This window comes from Primulina huaijiensis, chromosome 5 (genome assembly GCF_012295235.1).
Source record: "Primulina huaijiensis isolate GDHJ02 chromosome 5, ASM1229523v2, whole genome shotgun sequence".
Lineage (NCBI taxonomy): Eukaryota > Viridiplantae > Streptophyta > Magnoliopsida > Lamiales > Gesneriaceae > Primulina > Primulina huaijiensis.
The window spans coordinates 21,262,433-21,285,497 of NC_133310.1; the positions used below are offsets into that span (position 1 = coordinate 21,262,433).

Genomic DNA, 23,065 nt, shown 5'->3' on the forward strand with positions numbered 1-23,065 from the left:
ATGTTTGTTTTAATGTTAATAATTTGAAACCCAATAAGAAAATCTTATAAAAAAAATCCTTTTGAATTCTTATGTTAGATACTCATTCAATAAACCGATGTATCAAAAATTTTATTAAATATTGTTGGCTAAGTTCAATGGATAGCGTTGTAAACTCATTTATTAACCATTTACCACTGGTCTACGCTTCGTGGATAGAATATTAAATTATATTAAGATGAAAATTAATAGTGTTAGGTAGATACATTTATATATATATATATATAATATTATATATGATTTGAATTAGATAATTAATGTATTTGAAAATAATAAATTAAATTATCTCATGTCAAGATTGTCATCCTCGGGTGACATAATTGACCAAGTTTTTCTATTTTGACTTATATTTTTTATTTTTTTGGCGTCTGAAGAACAGTCAAACTTGAAGAACAGACTGCATAGTCCATCCATCGTTTATACATATTTTTATTTTTATAAAATTGTAACTAAATATAATCATCGAGCAAACGTCTAATTGAAATCTATTAGTGCAATTCAACAACTTTATATCTAAAAAAACCAAATAAAAAAAAAAATACGGATTTATTTTAGACTCTACTCGGACTTCATATGTTTATTACACAATCAGAAGAACGCATAAAAATCCAAGCCAAACTTATTACAAGGAAATAATCTTCTGTTTATGTATTGACTTACTTCTGTTTGGTGTATTGTGCGTAGGCAAACGCCAAAATGAACAGAGGCACCAATATCTGCAAAATCTTGGCCGCAAACGAGGAATTCTTGCTCGATTCGTGTGCAGACAATGGAGGAAGGTACTGGCGTTTCACAGGCACGGTGGACATATCTACTTGCCCGATTACGTAGTTTTTCATCAAATCCTTGGCATACTCACTGTGCCCAATGTCTTCGTAGTCACTGGTGGCATCTTTTCCTGAGAACAGACCACAAAAGAAATTAAGATTTTCTTTGATCAAAGACTGATCCATTTCATGATTTTTCTTACAAAATTATTACCAGTAGATGATAGCATAACTTCTTCTCCTCCGGGATGTTCTACTATGAACGGGCTCACATCATACACCTGACAAGATGATTCTTAATCTAGTTAAAAGAAAACTGGGTATTGGAGAACATTTGAAGGACAATTAATTTGTACCAAGAAAACTTAAGAAATGTAAGCCTATTGTATATTGCCCGGCAAGTGTCCCGAAATTTTTTCCTTTTCCTCTTTTCTAAGCAAAAAAAATTGATTGATTGCATTGTCAATTTAAGCTGTTCGAAGTTCCAACCAATTAACTACTTATGAAGAACCAACAAAAAAAAACATCAAAATTCAACAGGCGGATGACAAAGTTTGAATCAGATGAAGCAGTTGACTATGCAGAAAACCAGAGAAAGTCAAAACTAAACGAGATCCTGATCGTGGCAAGCAAGCAAAGGGGGAGAGGAGAAGTGAGCCAGACCTTGCCGTGGACAATAAGCCAGCAATCCTCTAACTTGTTGTGCTTCTCTACCTCGTCGAACGTGTAAGTTTTCAGATTCGCAGCCATATTTTCACCACACCTAGCTGTAGCTGCGCAAAAGATTCACCAATCGTCAAATAAACGTAAAAGATTACACAAATTCTTGACACTCATGCATAGGCTTTAAAACGATATCCGTATGAACAATTGAAGCAATTATATTACAAAGAAAATAACTTACGAACAGAGAGAGAGAGGCAGAGCTCAAAGGGAATTTGCCACCAGACAGACACCTTTTAGACTTTTGAATGCTGCAAATTCATCGAGATCATTTATAAATAGTAGGACTCGATGACGTCTTTGCCCACGTACTATTTTTTTTAACGAAATATTTCATATATAGTTCCACGCATCAATTTAACGAAATGGAACACCAACCTCATATATCTATAAAAAAAGTATTAAAAAATATTATTATTTATTTTTTTATTGTAAATATAGAACGAATCAATCCGTCTAATAAATATATATTTGTCATCTTTCTATTAAAAAAACCACGAGAATACTATTAAATAATGTCCAAAATAATCACATTGGGGACGAAAATAGGACACCGTGTTATTCATTTCATATGTTAGAAACGACTTCTCTGATCAGAACATTCGCTAATCGATATGAAAAACAAAACGATAAAATGATACATTTCTAACAAATATTTTACAATATCCTACAAGTATACTTAAACATAAGGAAACTTGACTCATGATTATTCAATACTTCAATTACCATGAGTGCGTTAGATTCAACTATACTCGGAGTTTCAACTAAAGTTGGAGTGAATAGGCTATGAAATTACCATGTATGGAGACAATTAATGCTTTGTTAAACTTAAATTTAAAGATTATGTCTCTTGTGAGATGTTCTCACGAATCTTTATCTGTGAGAGGGGTCAACCATACCGATATTCACAATAAAAAATAATAATCTTAGCATAAAAAGTAATATTTTTTCATGAATGACCCAAATAAGAGATCCGTATCACAAACTACGACCCGTGAGACCGTATCACACAAGTTTTTGTCAAATTTAAATGTGATAGATTTTATTTACTTCTTTCTTAAATTAAAAGATAAAACAAAAAATCATAATATTTAGCATCTTAAACTCCATCATTCACCAATATCAAGATTTTTGTAAGAAACGAAATATTTCCATCCAAACGTATTGTTTTGTGCATAGTAAAAATGGAAGATATCTTTATCTTTTTCTAAAATAAAATTTGTAGTCTCCATTAACATTAAAAATCTAACATACTCCATAGCTTGTTGTTGTGATTTGGAAAAAAAAATAAAGATTGGCAATTTTTTCTGTTTCAAGAAACGAATGAAATTTTTTATAAGACGAGCAAATCCGATCCAAATGGTGCCTAATGAGGGAGCAGTAGTCCGGCGGCAAACAAGTTGTGTTGGTAAGAAGCATGAAATGAAGCACGCTAGCCCGAATAGGTAGAAATTATAACACAAGACGGCGTGCAAAATGCTAAATATTTCAAAATTAATATGATTTATAATACACTAAATTTAAAAATAATAGGTCGTATGACGCAACTAAAATTAATATATGATTTAATTAGCTAAAAAAATGTATAGAAAAATAATAATAACAAATATAGGTCAAAATTTAGGAAAAGAACGTAAATTAGAGTCGTAGATGTCCTACTAGTCTAATTCTGTGTTCCAAAAACTAGTAGACCACCAAAAGATCCCCGGGAGTTCTATGTCCAATTTGTCAACTTTAAAATCATCTACCTTTTCTTGTTGAAACCAATGTAATTTCAATTATAGAGTTTTTAAATTATGGATGTCATGAATTGACCGCATTTTTTTAATTCGCACTGAGTATATATATGGATATGATATGATGTGTGTCTTTTGCTAAGCATTTCATGGACGCTACAAGATGTATACATTAACATTTTGTGAATGTCACATTCATTGTCTCGAGAAATACGTTGCATTAAATGTTTGCAAGATATTCATATAAACATTTTATAACACTCAACAAAATCGTCCAATATATCAAAATTATATATATGCTTGCAAGATATTCATATGAAAATCTTATAATACTAAACAAAACCGTATGATATATCAAAATTATATATATAAACACACGTAATCATACTTTACTATAATTTCTTCACAATTTACAAAGTAAATTAGAATCGAAAACCATGCTAACACTACATTTTACCACTAGCCTAGTTTTCATGTTCTCTTGTTTCTAAAATCAATTCATCTAGAAGGCAAAAAGCCCATGCAAATTGGAGGATTGATCTTGGCTAAAGCCAGAATAGATGAAGGAAGAATCCACAATCCGTCCCCACTAATCAAACCAGAAGCAACGGCTGGAACCATTGAATTAGCCTTTCTCCGATTAACCTTACCCCAAACAAACACCACCAAGCTCCCCACACACATATCGATGGCGAAATATGCCCCAACAAGGAACGGAACGGCCATAGCCATCGGGAGAGGCACCCATTTTCCGAACCTCTCAGGTGCGACGTCTCTCAAAAGATTAGCTAGAATCGCGAAAGAGAAGAACCCATAACACATCTGCAAGCAATGGTGTGGAAGTGCAGAGAACCCTTCCACGCCAAGAATTGCCATGTTTCGGTATATTATAGCGTAAGGGGCCTTGTAGTCTCCGTCTGGATTTCCCATGTCGAATGCTTTGCAGAAAATGAAGAACGTAAATGAGGCGACTATGCAACCAATTGCGGTGCCGATACCTTGGCTAATGAGCATTGATCGTGGGGAGGTTAATGTGAGATGCCCTGTTTTAAAATCATGCATCAAGTCCGATGATATTGAAACGATGGACTTTATAAGTCCACACCCGATCAGTCCAGCAACAACACCATTATTTTTCCCAGATAAAGCTGCTAACACGAAAAGGGCCACTTTTCCATAGTTATAGGCCATGTTCATATCGGTCAGACCAGCCCCATAAGCGTTACAGAAGCTTAGAGATGGTGCAAGAACATAAGCAACAAGAACGTAATACCATTTGAGCTGAGGAAACATTAATGGGATCACAATTATGGAGATTACAGAGAAAAAGATGTAACCCACACATGCCATCCACAGAGGAATGCCCTCTCTCGTGAATATTTCGTTCTGTTTACGATTGTATAGAGATTGATTCTTGTGGTCCGAAACTGTAGTAATGGACCAAAATTAAAATCAGATCATGAAGTGCTAAAACTAAATGATATAATCTGACATTCCAAAATCACTTAGACCATTAACGATGATAGGCAAATCGTTGAACTGTGCATTTTCTCTTTAAAAACCCGACATAAAAATCTCATCTTTTATCATTGCAGGAGTGGATATAGACAAGTGGTAAAAAGAAAGGGTTGTGACTAAAAGTGCTGATTCACCTGATTTAAGATGATCCACATTAAATGTAGTGTACACGCTCTTAGTTGTAATAAACAATGTCTTGATAAAATTGTAAAGACCGTCCCCAAGAATAAGGGAGATAGATATGAAAACCTGCAGATGAACATGACACAATTACTTAAATTTTAATCAGGAGTGAGTGAAACCTGATAAATCAAATGAGTGCTTTACTTTGTAACCATTGAGACTCTTCATACTGCTTTCCTTGAGATTTCGAGGGTACCAATCTCCCTTCTTTTCACTGATCAACGGCCACATGACTCCCCAAGAAAGAACAGCTCCGAATAGCAATGACAAATTTACTGTGTGGGAGCAAATCATTCCTGCTCCTACGTAAGTCATGCTGAAATCAAAGTAAAATCTGCAGAGTTCAACGTCTCAGATCAGTTGTGATGGAAAATTTTCTTAAACTTTCGAAGAACAAAAGTCGAGTACACACGTTTCTTTCCAAGCTTCCAATCCTAATGTAGGGAAATTGATAAATCCACATTGTTCCCCACCGGCAAAAAACCACTGGAAAAAACTCCATATGAAACTAAGCGACAAGAACTTCATGAACCCACGAACCTGTTCCCTGATAAACGAAGAGTACAAGTGATACACAAGTTAGTTCCGCTATAAGCTTGAAACAATATAGATTCATTACAGCAAGAACAAGCACCCACTTCGCTGTCTCGTCTCCTTTTCTAGTGTGAAATCCATTGATGAGAACAGCAGTTGCAGTTCCACTTGGATAAGGTAAGTCATAATCTATAATCATTATCTGCGGAATGGCATCCAAAATGATGACCTTCAAAATCACAATTCATAGGAATTTCCCTAACGCAAAATAAGGGCACCATTTGTAATTTCAAACAGAGCAAACACACACAAATTCAAGTTCCAAACCCAATAACGGAAAAGTACCTTTCTAAGAGGAACTAACGCTAAGAGCCCCACAAAGCTAACAACAAAAAGAAAGCCGATCATCCAATCGAGTCCCGGTTCTTTATAACTTCCCGGTGAATTCCCCTCTGTATCAGCTCCCACCTGCTCATATGTCCTCTTATTTAATCCCAAAAGATAAGAACCAAAGCCACCTAATACAACACACCCAACCTAGAAATCAAACAAACGAACAAATCCTCGTATCTGACACATTTAAACATACAAGAAAGCGTTGTTGAAAACCTTAAATTTCCTAACCTCCAACAGCAATGCTATAGCAAGCAACAGCACAAGTTTGAATAACAGTGTTTTCTTGCTTAGTGAATGGAGCTGCCCCAACATTAGCCTTCTGAATAAGTTTTGTCCATGTCCTTACGAACACAAATGCAAGAAAAGCAGCTGATACGTTGAGATTTGGGACAAGCCCAGTTGTGAGATTGAGCTTCATTACTATGATACTATAAATGATTCCGATGATTAAACTCGCCACGATTCCTCGTATCGTAATCTGCTTAGTCCATGGGGGTATTCTCCTCACTTCATCCTCCTCGATTCTTAGTTCCTCTACATCTTCCCCTTCAATTTTAATCATTCCTTCATTTTCATTGGTTCCCATTTCCAAAAACTACTTACCCCTGCTCATAGAAACAATAATCACGTCATTAATCCCACCATCAAGATTAGGCTTTTTGAGGGAAAAACAAGTAATCTAATGCATAATATAGATCAAACACAGCAATTGCCTGACCTTCTAAGAGATCAGAGAGTGAAATAATCCAGAGATACGATTTCCTGTATAATTAAACTGTTTAAAAGAAAATTTTAAAGAAATCCCAGTTGATATTTTCCTCAGGTTTCTTGGATAAGAAATCAAAGGCTATAACAACCAAGTATATAGTCAGAGAATAATGGACACCGAAATTGGCCTTTCTCCAGTGGCATCTTCAACATCAACTCCTCGAATTTAAAGAAGACAATTTGAAAAAACCCAAGAAAAACTTGCAAAACTTTTCCGTCGTAGACAGGTCAGATAGTACAAAAAAATATGCAAAGCCTTATTATGTACAACAACAAGAAATTGGCGAATCCCAGATTCATTTTTGGTGATTCGTTGACAGGTGGTGGGTAATACGCCTCCATTTCACTCTCGTTGACTCTTTTCAGTGTATGAAAACTCTGAACACAAACATGCACATTATTGTTGACTTTGATTCCTTCACCTTTTGCCCTGTCATTTCCGGTATTTAAAGAAACTTGGTGCAAGTTATTGAGCACTTTTACTTGTTGTCGGGCGCCTGAAACATGGTTAATCGAACTCTGAGAACCTTTTCTTTTACCGTTTGGCGTTTTGACGTCGAATTGCTTACAATTCTAAAACTTAATATCTAGTTATAATTTGAATTTGAGCTCGATATTTCGGCAAACCTATAAGTTTGTAGGTTTGATTTTTAATAATTCATGTAAACGAAGGTTGTTCGAACAAACTGTAACATGATTTGTATCATTAACTGAATCAGATGATCGTGTGCTACACAAATTTGGATAATGTCTATCATATGATAATTCTTTTTAGGAAAAAAAATTAATGATTTTCTTTTACTTTTTTGTTTATCTTAAAATTAAAATAATTAATATATATTTTTCAAAAAAATATTATTACAAAGGCTCCTCTCTCATGCTGGTACCACCAATGCACCATCACGAGCATAAATAATAGAAAAGTTGTTTTAATTAAAAAATATTTCTTCATTGACAAAGTAGAAAAATTATTCCTAAAATAATTAAATTTTCTAAAATCACCTCTTCAATTTCACCTTTAATTTCTTCTTAAAAATAAAAATAAATAATAATAAAACACTCAAGTTTCCAATAGTCGAAATTAATCATTTTTTTAATAAAAAAATCATTTGGCTGGCTTTGGACTTCGAGTAAAATAGTTCTCTCTCTCCAGTGCATTTCTCATCGTCGATTGTTGTCAATCACCTGTGGATCTTCTTCAGAAACGTCCTATATATCCTGTAAGTTACTATGCATGATTGATTTTGTTTTCAATCGAATATTTTGGCGAATGAATTTGAAATTGAAAGAATTGATCGTTTAGGGTTTTTTTAAATTTCTGTTATAATTTATCGCAAGACATTGTGTTTTCAGCTCATATACTGGCCTCAGTGTTTTGTTGGATTAGATCTTTCGTAATTGTTCATATGTTGTGATAATCGGAGCTTGTATGGTGGATGGAATATGTCGCAGGTGTTACGGACAGGTGTTTGGATTGCCAGAGCCGTCAGGGTTTAAATCTCAGCTATGGTTAATCTTCAGAACTTACTAGAATGATTTTTTGTGGGTTTCCTATTTTCATCTTGTTAATTGGTATTATATGTCCCCAGAATTACATAATTGGAGCTTTTAAGCCAGCATGCCACATTTCCGTTGTGTTTTCAGATGGGAAATCCCGAATGCAGGTTTTGTTTCTTCGGTTGATCAAATTGTTGAACCTTTTTGTAATCCATTTGTGGGATTAACGCATCAATCCACTTAGATTGAATCACCGTGGAATGTCATTTTAGTTTTTTGTATTCACTAGTTTGTTCCGAAAAGTGGTCATTCTGTTCTGGACAACCCTGTACACGGGGATGCGTTTTTCACATTATTTCATAAAATCAGTAGATATTTTTAGCAGCAGACACTATAGTGTCCTGTCAATATGCTTGCTTCTTGTTTGTTATTTTTAAAAATAGTAATTTTGTTACTTCCAAAGATACTTGGTTGCTATATTGAGATCTGCATGTCTAGTTTTTATTGCTTATTGTCAACCTTGTATTTCCTTCCATTTTATTTGCATAATAGGTCCCTTTGAAGAAAGAAAATGGTCAAATTATTATGGTACCTCTCTTTCAAAGTCAAGAGAACATCACTGGCCAGGTATTGTTTTGTTTATTCATTGATATTATTGCTATCATATATCTAGAAGTTTTTGTGAAGCTTTATGCACGACAGACTGTTTAGCCATGCATATCCATGCACTGTTCTGCAGATTTCAGTTGAACCATTTTCGGGGAAGAAGGTAGAACACAATGGAATCAAAGTTGAGCTTCTTGGTCAGATAGGTATTTTTCTGCTCATATGTCGTGCATTGAATTCAGTAGCTATATAGTTGTTTTTGCTTCTATGACGTGCTTGGATTTTTGAGTTGTATTATGTAGTTACTTGAAACATACTTCAGAATTCATATGTACAGACATTATCAAAGCATATAGAAAGATGGAATTAAGCATGCGCTGATTCTTTCTGCATATTGAATATGATTCATCATCATCCCTTTTTGTCTTGTTGCAGTTTCTAACCATTGATTTCCTTTGCAGAAATGTACTTTGATAAAGGCAACTTCTATGATTTCACGTCTTTGGGTAAGTACAAATAAGGCTGTGTGCTGCTTTTCCAAGTTTTTTTAATTTCTAACACCTTACAATTTTTTGGTTTCACAACATGCAATGATTTGTGATGATTGATTAATTATCTCTATTATTTGCTGTAAAAGCCCATTCAGCTTCATGGCATAATTTCCCACGTAAGCAAGGTTTTCCTGTTGACGATAGTTCTGATATTCCTTCTTCTTTTCATCTAGTTCGTGAACTGGATGTTCCTGGAGAAATATATGAGCGGAAAACATTTCCTTTTGAATTTTCGACCGTAGAGATGCCAAACGAGACTTATAACGGGGTTAATGTGCGGCTTAGGTGAGTTACTAATTTCTTATTAAATATTTCCTTATGGCATGTTGCTCAATCAATTGCATAACTCCAATAGTTTCTCTTTCTGTTGTGGGAAGCATAAAATGAGCTTTGGGTATTTGCAAAATGAGCTCTGTTAAGTTCTGTTTCACTTATTTTAATGGCAGTGGAACACTTATTTGTTCATCATGCAGTGAGTATCCTTCAAAAAAGTTTACTGCTGGTGCGAAGTTCACAGAAGACCGATACATTTCCACATGCGTTATCAATATCTTTTTTAGTGTGTAACATGTTTCTAGTTTCAGATATTAAATCTTAGCCTAACTTTAGGTACTTCTATGCTTTTAGGTATGTCCTCAAAGTGACGATAAGTCGGGGCTATGCTGGTAGCATTGTGGAATACCAGGACTTTGTGGTAATATAAAAATTATCTTGCTTAACGAAGAAATATTAACACTGTCAATGCAGAATTTTCTGATGTTGAAGGGAATGCATTGATGTCAACATTTCTCTTGAATCTTGTTTATTTATGTAATTTATAGAGATGCAATCCGGGGTAATGCGGTATGACGTAATTACCACGGTCAAGGCCATTGCCTGGTCATTTTGTAGTGACCTTGGTCTGTGAAGACATCGACGAACCAGAGACTCACAATTATATGAAATGTTTGTCATCTCGACACCACCGACTTTATCCCAACCTGTCAATAACAAGGCAGTCTTGCTGCTTGAAAGACTGATTCTCACACTCACACCTTTTTCAACTGTTAAATACTTTAAATTCTTTACTGCTTGTTGCTGCATGAAAACTGATTCTCACACAGTCACACCTCTTGCAACTGTTAGATGCTTTAAATTCTTCCCTCCTTGTTGCTATTATACCTTGAAGACGCTTAAAATGCATTTCGATTTTTAGTCTCTCATGCACTCTGGGTTTACTAGTAATTTGTTCAATCTCATAGGACTTTTCTTTATTGTTAGCGTTCATAACTTCAATTGTTTGCCCCTTATAAGCTTTTAACTGCTGAAATCTACCCAATCATTTAATTTGGTCTTCTGTTTTCCATGGATCAGGTTCGAAACTATAGCCCTCTCCCATCTATCAATAACAGTATCAAGGTATTGTTGTTTACAGTAATTTTTATTGAGGTTGTTTCATCTGAGGCATATACAATTTTGCAAATGAAAATATTTCGAGGATGTTTGAAACATACCTAGAGCTTCTGTCCCCCTGACTTCCTGGATTCTTGAACAACTCCATGTGATTTTTTATGCATCTATGCAAAGTATAACTAGAATATGTTCTCTTAAGATGTGGTCTTCTATATGTAGATGGAAGTTGGAATCGAAGACTGTCTTCACATTGAGTTTGAGTACAATAAGAGCAAGTGAGTTACTAATCATGTTATGACCTTTAACTTCAATTACGTATCTCAATCTAAATTCACTTATGAATTTTGGTATAAGTAAAATTGCGTTTAAATAATGTTTGTGGTTTGTTAATGGCGTAACGACCTTTTACCCGAGCTACTACTAAACACACTACTAAGCATGCATAATTAAACTTGATAACACCAATTAAACAACAAAACCAAATAACTTAATCATCTTATAACTCAAACGAAAATAGAACAATAATCTCAATCTTAATCGTTAATACAATGAAATCGAAATCGTGATCATGCACGAGATCACGAGACACCAAATAAAACTTCCACTGGTTCACCACCGAAACCCAACTGTTCTAGTCACTGTCTTGGCCGTTTGAACCATCCAACATAAGACATGCCCTGTGGAATGAGGTTTCCAAGATGAAAACAAGGACGTGAGCGACAATCGCCCAATACGAGAATGTACGAGTATACAAACTGATATGATGCATGTGACATGCAATATGTCCGGATACCAAGGATCAAGTCAAGAATCTCATGCTCATCTAGATACGCTTGAGTGTAGTCTTTGATCTGTCGTAGTCATATTTTGGCTACCACGCTCATCATCAAGACGTGAACTACAATGTCCAGGGCCTTCAGAGCCCGCAAGTCCTATCGGACACTGTAGCTTTCGATACCCAACCAACCGTCCACAATACAGAACAAAGCCGAGCTGTCCCAAAAAACGATGTATATCTCAAAAGATATCAGGCACAACGCGATATGTCAAAGCAGTAAAACATGTATCATGCAACATATAAATATGCAACATATAAATGTGTATACTACGCTTGGATATATCAGTTAGTGCATCATGTACCTCACGTACCTCAACCTGAAAGAAAGTTTACTCGTCTAATTCTTGACAATGCCAACATACTGAAATCACTATCAAGCAAGATCCAAAATCACTAAACATGCTTCAAAGTTCTTCCTATTGATCCTTAAATATCAATTTAAGGTTTTAGGTTTATACCTGTGTCCGTCGTCAGTCCGCTGATGACGTCTCAATCTTCGTGTCCCGGTTCACCGACCTTTATCGAGTCGACACTAAGTCCGAAGCTTCCCGACACTAAACTGTCCTAGAAACTAGCTAGAAAACCTAAAGTATATGGCTAGAACTCGAAAATGAGAAACTGAGGGAAAGCGGTTTAGGAAACAAATGAAATTAACTTCCATGGATAGGTTACATCCGGACTAGTTCAGAAGATCCATACACAATCTTATCCGTCACTTGTTATAATCTCATTCGTCTAGTTGGATTTCTCGGGACAATGTAATCTGAAGTAGATTGAGTGATCCATTTTAATTTCGATGAATCCCAACATGTTGATAATCAATTAATTAATTTCTTAATAATACTTAATTAACTTTCTTTAATCTTGTTTTCATTGGTAGTTCATTCAAATAAGGATTCAGGTCATTACAATAGACTATAACTTGGAATCTAAAATATCTAGGTACCATCTGAAAGATGTCATCATCGGGAAAATATACTTCCTTCTTGTAAGAATCAAGATAAAAAACATGGATCTCGAGATTAGACGCCGAGAATCAACAGGATCGGGGACAAACACTCATGTAGAAACAGAGACACTAGCCAAGTTTGAACTGATGGATGGTACTCCAGTCAGAGGTATATAAAGATTTCTCTTTATTTTGCAATTCATGCTTAAACACATCGGTTGATAAAGAGTAACCGCACACGTACCTCCCTCTTTAGGTCCTCAAATTGGATAGCCTTTTGAAGTTGACAACCTGTAATGATTTTGCATTTTGACAAGTAAGATGCTTTCATCTTGAACACTCTTTTGACAGGTGAATCGATTCCAGTAAGATTGTTCCTAAGCCCGTATGAGCTAACTCCTACATATCGAAACATCAACAACAAATTCAGCGTGAAGTACTATTTGAACCTAGTTCTTGTTGATGAAGAGGACCGTCGGTACTTCAAGCAACAAGAAATTACAGTGTACCGGCTCGAAAAATCATCTTGATTCAACTCATTATCGCCTCCTGTTATTTTATGTGATTTTACCATCTGAAGTTCGACTGTAAGACTAAGATCTCGGTTATTTTTTTTATAGAAAGAGGACACTTTTCACACTTGTCTGTTCATCAGTATTTGTCATAAATTGGTTTCATCTTTGCTGCAGGACACGTTCTTTGTATAGTTTGAACATTGTGTATATGTACCCATGTAGCGACTTTTTTTAGGCCTTTGGGCCTAAACCGGTCCGTCAGAAGGTGACGAATGAGTTGTATGTCAAATAATTTTGAAGTTCTTTTGAATATGATTTATGTAGATGCGTGAAATACAATTTGAATCGATCTTCGAAGTCTTTTTTTGTTTAGATGAATGAATATGGGCAACGAAAGTAGCTTCATGTGGATAGAATTATTACCTGTCAATTAAATTATCAATTACATCCTCAGGTTTATCCCTTACCAAACGTGCAAGGCACTCACTCGACTTGAAGTGGTCGAAACAATAATTTAGCACGTAATGGCTTATTAGTATTTTATATACATCTCAAGAATTTTCTAAAAGGGAGAAAATTGTTCAATCTTCATTGGAAAGGAGTAGTTCTATCACACTCGGTATCAGTAATAAAGATATATTTGATAAAAAAAGAAAGAAAGAAAGAAAGAAAGAAAGAAAGAATAGTTGGCAATTTGATGTGATGGAGCATTTATTTTGATCCAAAGCATTGCCAATTTTAGTTGGATGGCCTTCACAAGAAAATATTCAATATCGTTATTACCTTTCTAATAAAGTTTAAAACTTGATCCATATGCTCAAATATCCCTCTCAAAATTCACTAGTTAGTCACACCATTAATAATGAATTAAATCTGATAACTATCCTTCAATTTTGATCTACACCAACCTTTCTTGTATCGGTTGTGGCCATCAAATCAAGAAACGAACCGAATTTTAAAATGATCTGATTTTATAGTTACCAAAGTTATAGTTACACGTGAAACTTTGAAAAACAAATTTGATGAAACAAACGTAGCAAATTATGGGCACAAGTTCTTAGGGTTTAGGTCTCCAAACATGTCATGCTACATCTTCCTATGTCAATACCATGTGACATTTGCTAAGCCAATTAAATGAAAATCAACCCTCGCTCAATTTCCAAACATAACTAGCAAGAACCCGCTGATAAATTTTAATTTTTTAAAAAAATATTAGATTGTAAATTTGATTTTTTAGCTCAAAGATTTACATTGCATTTAGATGGATTAATTTGAAATTATATAAATTTCAAATTCATTGATTTTTCAGAATAAATACATCCTCCAATAATTTTTATAATTGATTTCAGATCTATCTCAACATAAAATCATTTCAAAATCTTCCCGAATCCAAAATAATATATATTTTGATTAATTGGTAAATGATGAATTGAGAGTGTCTTAACGTTAATAAAATCCAACGGCTTATATTAACAGCTTGCGAAATCCACGTCCCATAGTTCCCCGATCCTTCTCAAAGATCCATTTCATTGTAACCCGCTCAAAATCCAACAGATCCAATAATCCTGAGCCCGCCACGTGTCGGAACACCGGCAGGCGTACATGATCAACCACACAAAAAAATAAAAATAATAAAGATCACAACTCTGGCGTCACGCCATTCTCATAGCATAAGCAAAACTGCGTCCTCTCTCGCAGGCAGGCAGATTACACACACGAACACACTCTACTGTGTGTTTATATATATACATTTTCTTTGTAGACACTTTCAATCTCCATTTTTTCCGAGGAGGAATTTCGTGGTGTATTGTGTTGGAGGAAAATGGAGTTGTTTTATTATTTGGTTTTTGGGGCGGTAGGAGCTGTGGTTGCAGCATTGGAGCTGAGTAAAACTAACAAAGATCGGATCAATGCATCAGCTGCTTTCAATTCCTTCAAGAACAATTACGTGCTGGTTTACTCGATTATGATGGGTATGTGAAATAATAGTAAAAACCTTCGATCTGGTGAATTTGATACAATCTCATCGTGTGTGAACATTTTTGTTCGATCTAAATATGAGGGCGGTGGGAAACGACTGGAGAGTAAAATTCGACTGCATGCATTTTCCCTTTTTATAAATGAGAATTTTGGAAAATTATGAGTTCGATGGGTAAGTTAATGAATGTCTGAATTATTCAACCTATATAAGCTTTTATTTTGTTGTTGATATTTTCTTCGTGAAACAAAATTTATGGAAATGGGTACCCAAGTGTTTGCTCCACTAAAATGGCGCCAACAATCAGAAGTCGAGGATATGTTGTTGATTATTATTTTTGTATTTTTAATAATTTTGAGAATTTACTACGTGATTATTATTTAGTTAGTTTATCTTCTGCTTTCATCGACTGAAGTAGATGAGTGATTTGTATTGGATATGATATTTACGCATGTGGTTCGATTTCAAGCTTTACACTTGGAAGATCGTTTAGTGGAATATTACACGTTAAGAAAAACAATGTCTTTATTCCGTATGATATCGGCTTTGTTCTTAAGTTTTGCCCTGGTTTTTTCATAATATACAAAATCGATTCTTAAATGAGGGGATTCCTTTACCATATTTGTTCTCAATTCTGGTGTCTGAATGTAGGAAAGTTAGTTTATATGATATGGTTAACTATTCTCCAACTGTTGTCAATTTAGATTTCTGTATTTCTGTCTCTTTTATTATACTTTTTCTCTTGATAAGAGGTTCTGAAACTTACCTTTTATTTCAAGAAATATACCTGTGAACTATAATCGGTGTTGATTATTATGCTTTTCATGTGGCAAATAGCTGGTGACTGGTTGCAGGGTCCATATGTTTACTACCTCTACAGCACATATGGTTTTGGGAAAGGTGAAATTGGGCAGCTGTTTATTGCTGGATTTGGGTCTTCCATGTTGTTTGGAACAATTGTTGGATCCCTAGCAGACAAACAGTGAGATATCTTCCTGAGCTAATGTGAATTGATCATCGTTCTGAAACTCTCTCCCAATTGTTTTTGGCATTGAAATTGCAGGGGGCGGAAGAGAGCATGCGTTACTTACTGTGTCAGTTACATTCTCAGCTGCTTGACCAAGCATTCTCCTCAGTACAAGGTTCTGATGATCGGGCGTATTTTGGGTGGTATTGCCACATCTCTATTGTTTTCAGCATTTGAATCATGGCTTGTCGCTGAACACTTCAAGGTGATGTGTCAGTACAACATTATTTGGAGTTACTACTGTGTAATCATATATCTAATTGATTCACGGTTATTAACCGAAGTCTTCAATCCAATCTGTCTTTGCAGAGAGATTTTGATCAGCAGTGGCTCTCAATAACTTTCTCCAAGGCAATATTCTTTGGCAATGGTCTTGTTGCCATTCTATCTGGATTGGTAGGAAATCTACTAGTTGATACCTTGAATCTTGGCCCTGTATCCCCCTTTGATGCTGCGGGGATAATTCTAGCTATTGGAATGGCTGTCATATTGTCATCATGGACTGAGAACTATGGGGACCCTTCAGAGAACAAGGACCTACTAACTCAATTCAAGGGTGCTGCTGTAGCAATTGCTTCAGGTTTTTCTAAATTTCTTGTATGAAAAATCTTTCAAGCTATTTGTTAATCCATCCCCCCTCATAGTTAAACGAAAGGTTCCAGTTCTAGGATCTTATCTTCCCAAACAAAACTTGGATTTGTAGGACGTTTGGTTTTTCTGGTTCTTTTTCACGTTTCCTCATGGAATTTCGTTAATGGTTTTAATGGTCAGACGAGAAGATTGCATTACTTGGTGCCATACAGTCCCTCTTTGAAGGTTCAATGTATACATTTGTGTTCCTCTGGACGCCTGCTCTGAGTCCAAATGATGAAGAAATTCCCCATGGTTTTATTTTTGCGAATTTCATGCTGTCTTCAATGTTGGGAAGCTCAATTGCATCTCGCTTATTAGCCCGCAACACTCTTAGAGTTGAGATCTATATGCAGATTGTATTTGTCATTTCTTCAGCCTCTCTTTTGCTCCCCGTATTGACAAATGTAGGTCAATGTTTCCTCTAAACCTTAACCAACGTTTTCTTGGTTGATCATATCTATTTTCATTGTCTCTGTGTTCTCTTGATGAGCTATGATTAACTTCTTACTGTTTTGTGGCAGTTCTTGGTACCTCCTTCAGATGTGAAAGGGGGTGGCATCTCTTTTTCAGGCAGTCTCCAACTTCTTGGCTTCTGTATCTTTGAAGCTTGTGTTGGAATTTTCTGGCCATCCATTATGAAGATGAGATCCCAATACATTCCCGAGGAGGCTCGAAGCACCATCATGAACTTCTTTCGTATCCCACTAAACATCTTTGTCTGCATCGTGCTGTACAATGTATGTTTTCTTGCCTACTGCTATTCAAGCGGCACACAACTCTTATCGTCTGTTTTCTTTGTTTAATTAGTTGTCTTTCCCTGACGTCTCTTTTTCCTACACATCTTAACACATCAACCCAAATTTACATTCGCTTCCACAGTTTAACCATAATTAGTACTGATTTATATCCTCAATTTTAGACATTTTAATGTGCATACCTATGAATTAAAAAGACATTGGAACTTGATAGTTGTCCTAAGACACACGATAAACATCCTGAAGCTGGAAATGTAACACCAAATATCATAAAATATTAAATTTGAACTTTAGGGATTTACTGTATGTTATTTACCGGATAAACAGAAGATTGATAACAGTTTTTTTATGTGTTTGTGTAGGTTAATGCATTCCCCATCACTGTTATGTTTGGCATGTGCTCCATATTCCTCTTTGTGGCATATATTCTTCAAAGACGGCTCGCAGCAATCGGGGATAAGCCAAGTGAGTATTCATTCTGCTGCCAATGAACTACAATAGACTACTCTTTGAAAGTCCATGTGGGACTTGCTGTGTCAGATCATAAATGTGAAGTATCACTAAAAATTCCTTGAACTCTATTTTATTCTATACTAAAAATAGCAGATGTTTTTCTTACTAAAATCCCCATTTCTCTGACACTAGTTATCACTTCTCTATTCAGTTCTAATACATGTTGGTTGTACAGACCAATATATATTTTGATGTATGACATTTATAGTTTTTCATTTATTCTTGTCTGCAGAGACGGAGGAATGGACAATGTTGAAGGAAAATGATACAGAATCTGAGCCGTTAGGTGATGCTTGATGATTCAAATAACATTAACTGCGATTATATCTCACAGAGTTTACAATCAAATTTTGCTACTAATCGTTTTTTTTTGGTGGAGTTATTGTTTCCTAAAACAAAAGACACATGCAATAGCACCCGAGGTTTATGTCCTATTGTATACATAATAATTAATTTTGTAGTAATATCTCACTACTTTTGGTGTCCCACCCACATTTCCCAAAATTTATAGCTTGTATTATGTATCCAAGAGCTNTTTTTTTTTTTTTTTTTTTTTTTTTTGTGTTTTTAGAAGCTCCAATAGCTCAACCAAATATCAAATAATATTTTAAAAAATAATCAGTGAAACAGGTCGATTCGGTCCATATATTCAATGAAAATCGAAATGTAACACTTTCTACATAAAAAGTAGTATTTTTTTTATAGATTGGGTCGGGTCAAAGACCCGTCTCACAAAATTAATTCGTGAAACAGTGAAACGTCAGAGTTTTTGTGAAAAGTAATTTGTGCGTCCTTAATTACGTATTCTTATGTAATGGAACCTTGTTAGTTTAATTACATTTAGGCTTAACCTTAGTCATTAGTGACAATGATTAAAAGGAGTAATAGTATCTTGACCTAATTCACGGCGGCAGATTTAAATGTCCTTATGTGTTAATATATTAATCTCTGACCGAATTCATTTATTGGTATCAATAGGGGGAGAGGAGAATATTAATAAAAGCCGACAGATTGGTGCATTTTTGTCTTGGTCGGTTTTATTTAAATTCATTAATCACATAATAATAATTCATATGTTTTCTTAATTATTACTATCCCTGTCTGTCTCCACCGTTCATCAATATTTATTGTAAATGACATTATTAAGAATCTGTGGATTATCTTCCCTCGCCATTTAGAATCCTAAGAATTTGTAATCACACCCAAAACATACCACAGAGTTTATTGATGGGTTTGAGAAATTCATTCTTTTTATATACAAATCATCATAATAGAAATAATCTTCAATTCCAATGCCGATGATATTTTCAATTTTTGCACTTAAATTATCCTGTTAATTGTCCCACATCGATTGGATAAATAACCCGAGAGTTGCATATATTGGCTTGGGCAATCCTCCCCTCTTGAGCTAGCTTTTGGGGTTGAGTTAGGTCCAAGTTCCAATCTTAATATGGTATCAGAGCACATGTTCCATCGTTATGTGTTAGACTGCCTATAGTTAGGCCACCCGTTCTGCCCATAGTTGGGTCATTTGTAAACTTCACGCTTCAGATGTTCATTCCTGGGCGTGAGAGGGGTGTGTTAATTGTCCCACATCGATTGGATAAATAACCTGATAGTTGTATATATTGGCTTGGGCAATCATCCCCTCTTGCGCTAGCTTTTGGGGTTGAGTTAGGTCCAAGTTCCAATCTTAATATATCCAATTATTTAACATGGATTAGGCTAGTTGTTGAGCAGATTTACGTGTTTTAGTAGTAGTTATGTCGTTTGTAGGAATCAAATTGTAACACATAACTTAAAATCGAAAAAGAATGAATAGAATGGAAATGATTAATTAGCTGAGAAAAGGAAACCGAGTCCAAGCAATAAGAATTGAGATGCATGACAATAACAGGAGCGGAGCTGTGCGATATCCTCGCGCAACCACGCGCCCGAGCTCTCAAGACGAAGCAAAAAATATCACGCAGTCGCGTGGTTTCCTCGCCCAGCTGCATGCACACAATGAAGCAGCGCAACACAGGAAGAAGTGTGCACTAGCGCACCAATGTCGTGCAGCCGCAAATCCTGAATAAGTTGCACACACATAACAGAAAGAAGCGTGCATTTGCGCATTCTCCATGTGCACCCGCGACCAGGGGCGGAGCTAGGATTCAAAATTACCTGGGGCTGGCTCCGTCCCATACTGTATTTAATAAAATAAATAATTAACTAAAAAATTTAAAATAAAAAATATGTAAACATTGACTTCATGAAAACATAAAACAAGAGTATTTAATAACTTCAAAAACATGGAGCTAAACACTACTGAAGTTGTGCTCTTCGATTCTTCTTAGACTAAAACTTATTAATTATTAAATTGTTATCACTTTTTTCAACCAAATCAAGTTTTATGTAAATTATCATATATAGAATCTCCGAAAAACTATGCTTCCATCTTGTTACGAAGATTTGTTTTAACAAGTTTCATTGATGAAAATGCTCGTTCTGTTGTTGCTATAGAAACGAGACGAGTTAAAACAAGATGAATCAAGCTGTCAATTAAATAAATATATCAGATTCGATAAATAAATAAACGACGTAGATAAAAATGTATAAATCACCTGTCAATCAAATCATATGTTCATGACAATTAATCTTCGACATAATTCAGAAATAGTTGATAAATTCCGAAATCTTTCATGGCCAGCAACATCAAGTTTATAGTGATCCACTTACATTCTCAAGTAATGCAAATCTTGTGAATCGAAATCTATATAATAAAATTTCTCAACAAGTCATATATATGATCAACATTAAGAAGCTTAAAGTTTTTTTTAGGTTTCAAAACACAACTAAGTTTAAGAAGTTCAACTGTCTCATCCTTAAATCTATTATTAAGCTATTCAACTTGAAAATCTATTGTAGCTGTAAATACATTAAATTGATAGTGGTGCTCAACTGTGATTAAATCATTTTTTTGACAAAAACGGCCTGTACCAGATTTTAAAAACTAAAACCAAAATTCCACTTAAACAAATTGATTTTTTTTAAATTAATTCAGCTCGATAAGTTATTTGGGTTGAAATCGATATTTTGTTCACTCATAAACTGAATTAATGTATGGTCTTATCTTAATTCCAAAAAAGATTTTTCAAATTTTTTACTATTAAGAATCATTGCAGTCAAAAATCAAAGTCGGTTCACATCATTTTTTAAAACCAACGGTAAAAAAATAATAATAATATTGACAAAAATCAAAGAATAATATGGACATTAATAGAAAATAAAAGGCTTGATACATCATTTAAGTCATTATGCACAAAATTCAAATCATTGATACATCATATAATATCACATACTATGATTCACATGAAAAATTTGCGCAATTTCTCAAAATCATTACTTATAAACATACACTAATTCATACTAAAAAAATTAAAATTCTATAAAACTTTTAGTATTAATAGAAATTAAATAAATATATAATAAAAGATGTAGTAACTACTTAATGTATTATCATATTTGTGTATTATTGTAAATATAGTCTAAAAATATATTTGGAATTTAAAGCTAATTTTAAAAATCAACTTACATTAGGTTATTCAACATTTTGAACAAAATGCGAGCGAAAGTCAAATTTGATTATAGTTATTGGCGAAAGATCATTTTAAAAAATTACTCATAGTTAACAAAAATTCTTCAAATTTGCATCAATAAAGTAAAGCTAACAAAACACAAAAATAAGACAAAAATAAAAATACAGAAAAACCAAAAAAAAAATTAAAAATTTGGGTGGGGATGGAGCCCACCCTAGCCCAAGGATGGCTCCGCCCCTGCCCGCGATGCAGATCTACAGAACTAGAACTCTCGAATTTTGCGAGCTTTTCACGGTTATAAAAATGAACCCCGACCCTCACACAAAAAACAAAGAGAGAGGAGAGCCGCATACCATACATACATACATAATACAGAGAGCGAGAAATGTGAAGAACGAAGAGCGAGGAAGGAAGATAAAGAGCGAATCTTCCAAGGACGGAGTCGCAAATTCGGACTCGATCTTTCTCATTCTTTTCCTTTTAGTTTCTATTTGATTAGTTGATTTTAAGAAGCATGATCTATTATCTTTGCCATTATGTCATGAACTAATTTAACTATCTAGGGGACGATGTAACTTGGTCAAAACTACATTTTTGAATCGTTAATTTATATATTCAATTTGCTTCTTGGTTTATTTGTGTTTTTTCTGAATTAACTGAAATCTATCAATCAGGAGAGAAGATTTTAGATAGACATAAGAAAATACATCGTTGGTTTGATAGAGTTCGGGAGGTCTATAACTCTATCGAAGCCATTGAAAGAATTATTTGATATTCTTAATAGGAATATTGGAATTGATATTAGATGATTAATTTCTACTTATCACTTCGAAAATGGAGCATGAAGAATTGAGAATTCTTGGTTAGTAAATGGGTTGAACTTATGATTATAGATGTCAATAATAATTAAATATAGTGGAGACCAAGTGAAATCACATCTCTATATACTTTCACTCATTGATTTTTCAGTGTTTATGTGCTCAACTTTATTTTATTTTTTGGTTAATAATCAAATTACTTTCTTATTTAATTCTCTAAATAAAGTGAGATTATTCTAATTACGATATTTATATAATTTTAAATATCTATTTTTGTGGGTACGAATAATCCAGTCCTACAATCTGTCACAATATGCTTGCAGCTAAACAAAATAAACAATTTTGATTTTTAAAATCATTAATTAACGATGGTATAATAATATAATAATACTTTGACATAATATTTATATGACGTGAAAACCCACAATATCTTCTTTGGTGCACATTGGGTAAACTCAGAACAAGTGCAATAGCTTGCAAACCACATATTTCATGTAAATCATACTCGACAAATCATGTACAGATTTGCCCAAGAAGATGTTGGTAGGGGAAACAAACTCTTGATCATTGACCAAACGCTCACCTACTCCACTTAGACCTGACCACGGGTCGGGTTCGGTTCATGTCCGGGTCAGACGCTTGTGGCATGTTATGGTCTGGGTCACGGAATCGGGAATCCGTGTCTGGGTCCGGTTAGTCATCAGTTCCGGGTTCCGTTCAATCCTCTTAATTTTATTAAAACAAGAAATTT

At 34.6% G+C, this 23,065-nt stretch overlaps 4 protein-coding genes across 10 annotated transcripts in view; 2 read left to right on the forward strand and 2 right to left on the reverse strand.

Annotated features, from left to right (window-relative positions):
- The window catches only part of LOC140977074 (cytochrome b5-like), a 22,465-nt gene extending 568 nt beyond the window's left edge, over positions 1-21,897 (reverse strand). The window contains exons 1-4 of one of the 7 annotated variants that reach the window (XM_073441622.1): positions 21,893-21,897; positions 1,470-1,573; positions 1,021-1,087; positions 564-937 (exon numbers count right to left, since the gene is read on the reverse strand). In XM_073441622.1, the coding sequence (XP_073297723.1) occupies positions 696-937; positions 1,021-1,087; positions 1,470-1,556 (396 nt within the window). In that variant the 5' untranslated portion in view covers positions 1,557-1,573; positions 21,893-21,897 and the 3' untranslated portion in view covers positions 564-695. Of the gene's footprint in view, positions 1-563; positions 938-1,020; positions 1,088-1,469; positions 1,580-1,706; positions 1,849-21,892 lie in introns of those variants that run through there. The other 6 variants (XM_073441616.1, XM_073441617.1, XM_073441618.1 and 3 more) reach the window with 6 other exon arrangements.
- On the reverse strand, positions 3,618-7,193 carry LOC140977072 (metal-nicotianamine transporter YSL3-like). The gene is made up of 8 exons (XM_073441615.1): positions 6,615-7,193; positions 6,125-6,504; positions 5,846-6,018; positions 5,605-5,702; positions 5,379-5,513; positions 5,111-5,300; positions 4,918-5,032; positions 3,618-4,692 (listed from the first exon to the last, which is right to left on the reverse strand). The coding sequence occupies exons 2-8, from the start codon at positions 6,480-6,482 to the stop codon at positions 3,764-3,766; spliced, it is 1,998 nt and encodes a 665-aa protein (XP_073297716.1). The 5' UTR covers positions 6,483-6,504; positions 6,615-7,193; the 3' UTR covers positions 3,618-3,763.
- Positions 7,744-13,142, forward strand: LOC140977070 (vacuolar protein sorting-associated protein 26A). The gene is made up of 12 exons (XM_073441613.1): positions 7,744-7,884; positions 8,117-8,173; positions 8,254-8,328; positions 8,714-8,788; positions 8,901-8,973; positions 9,229-9,273; positions 9,492-9,603; positions 9,946-10,012; positions 10,672-10,716; positions 10,930-10,985; positions 12,491-12,666; positions 12,849-13,142. Exons 2-12 carry the CDS (start codon positions 8,171-8,173, stop codon positions 13,025-13,027), a joined length of 906 nt encoding a protein of 301 aa, XP_073297714.1. The 5' UTR covers positions 7,744-7,884; positions 8,117-8,170; the 3' UTR covers positions 13,028-13,142.
- On the forward strand, positions 14,655-18,438 carry LOC140977071 (uncharacterized). Its single transcript, XM_073441614.1, has 8 exons — positions 14,655-14,985; positions 15,828-15,972; positions 16,054-16,222; positions 16,327-16,597; positions 16,789-17,054; positions 17,172-17,387; positions 17,768-17,870; positions 18,151-18,438. Exons 1-8 carry the CDS (start codon positions 14,835-14,837, stop codon positions 18,213-18,215), a joined length of 1,386 nt encoding a protein of 461 aa, XP_073297715.1. The 5' UTR covers positions 14,655-14,834; the 3' UTR covers positions 18,216-18,438.
- Positions 21,898-23,065: the final 1,168 nt, after the last annotated feature.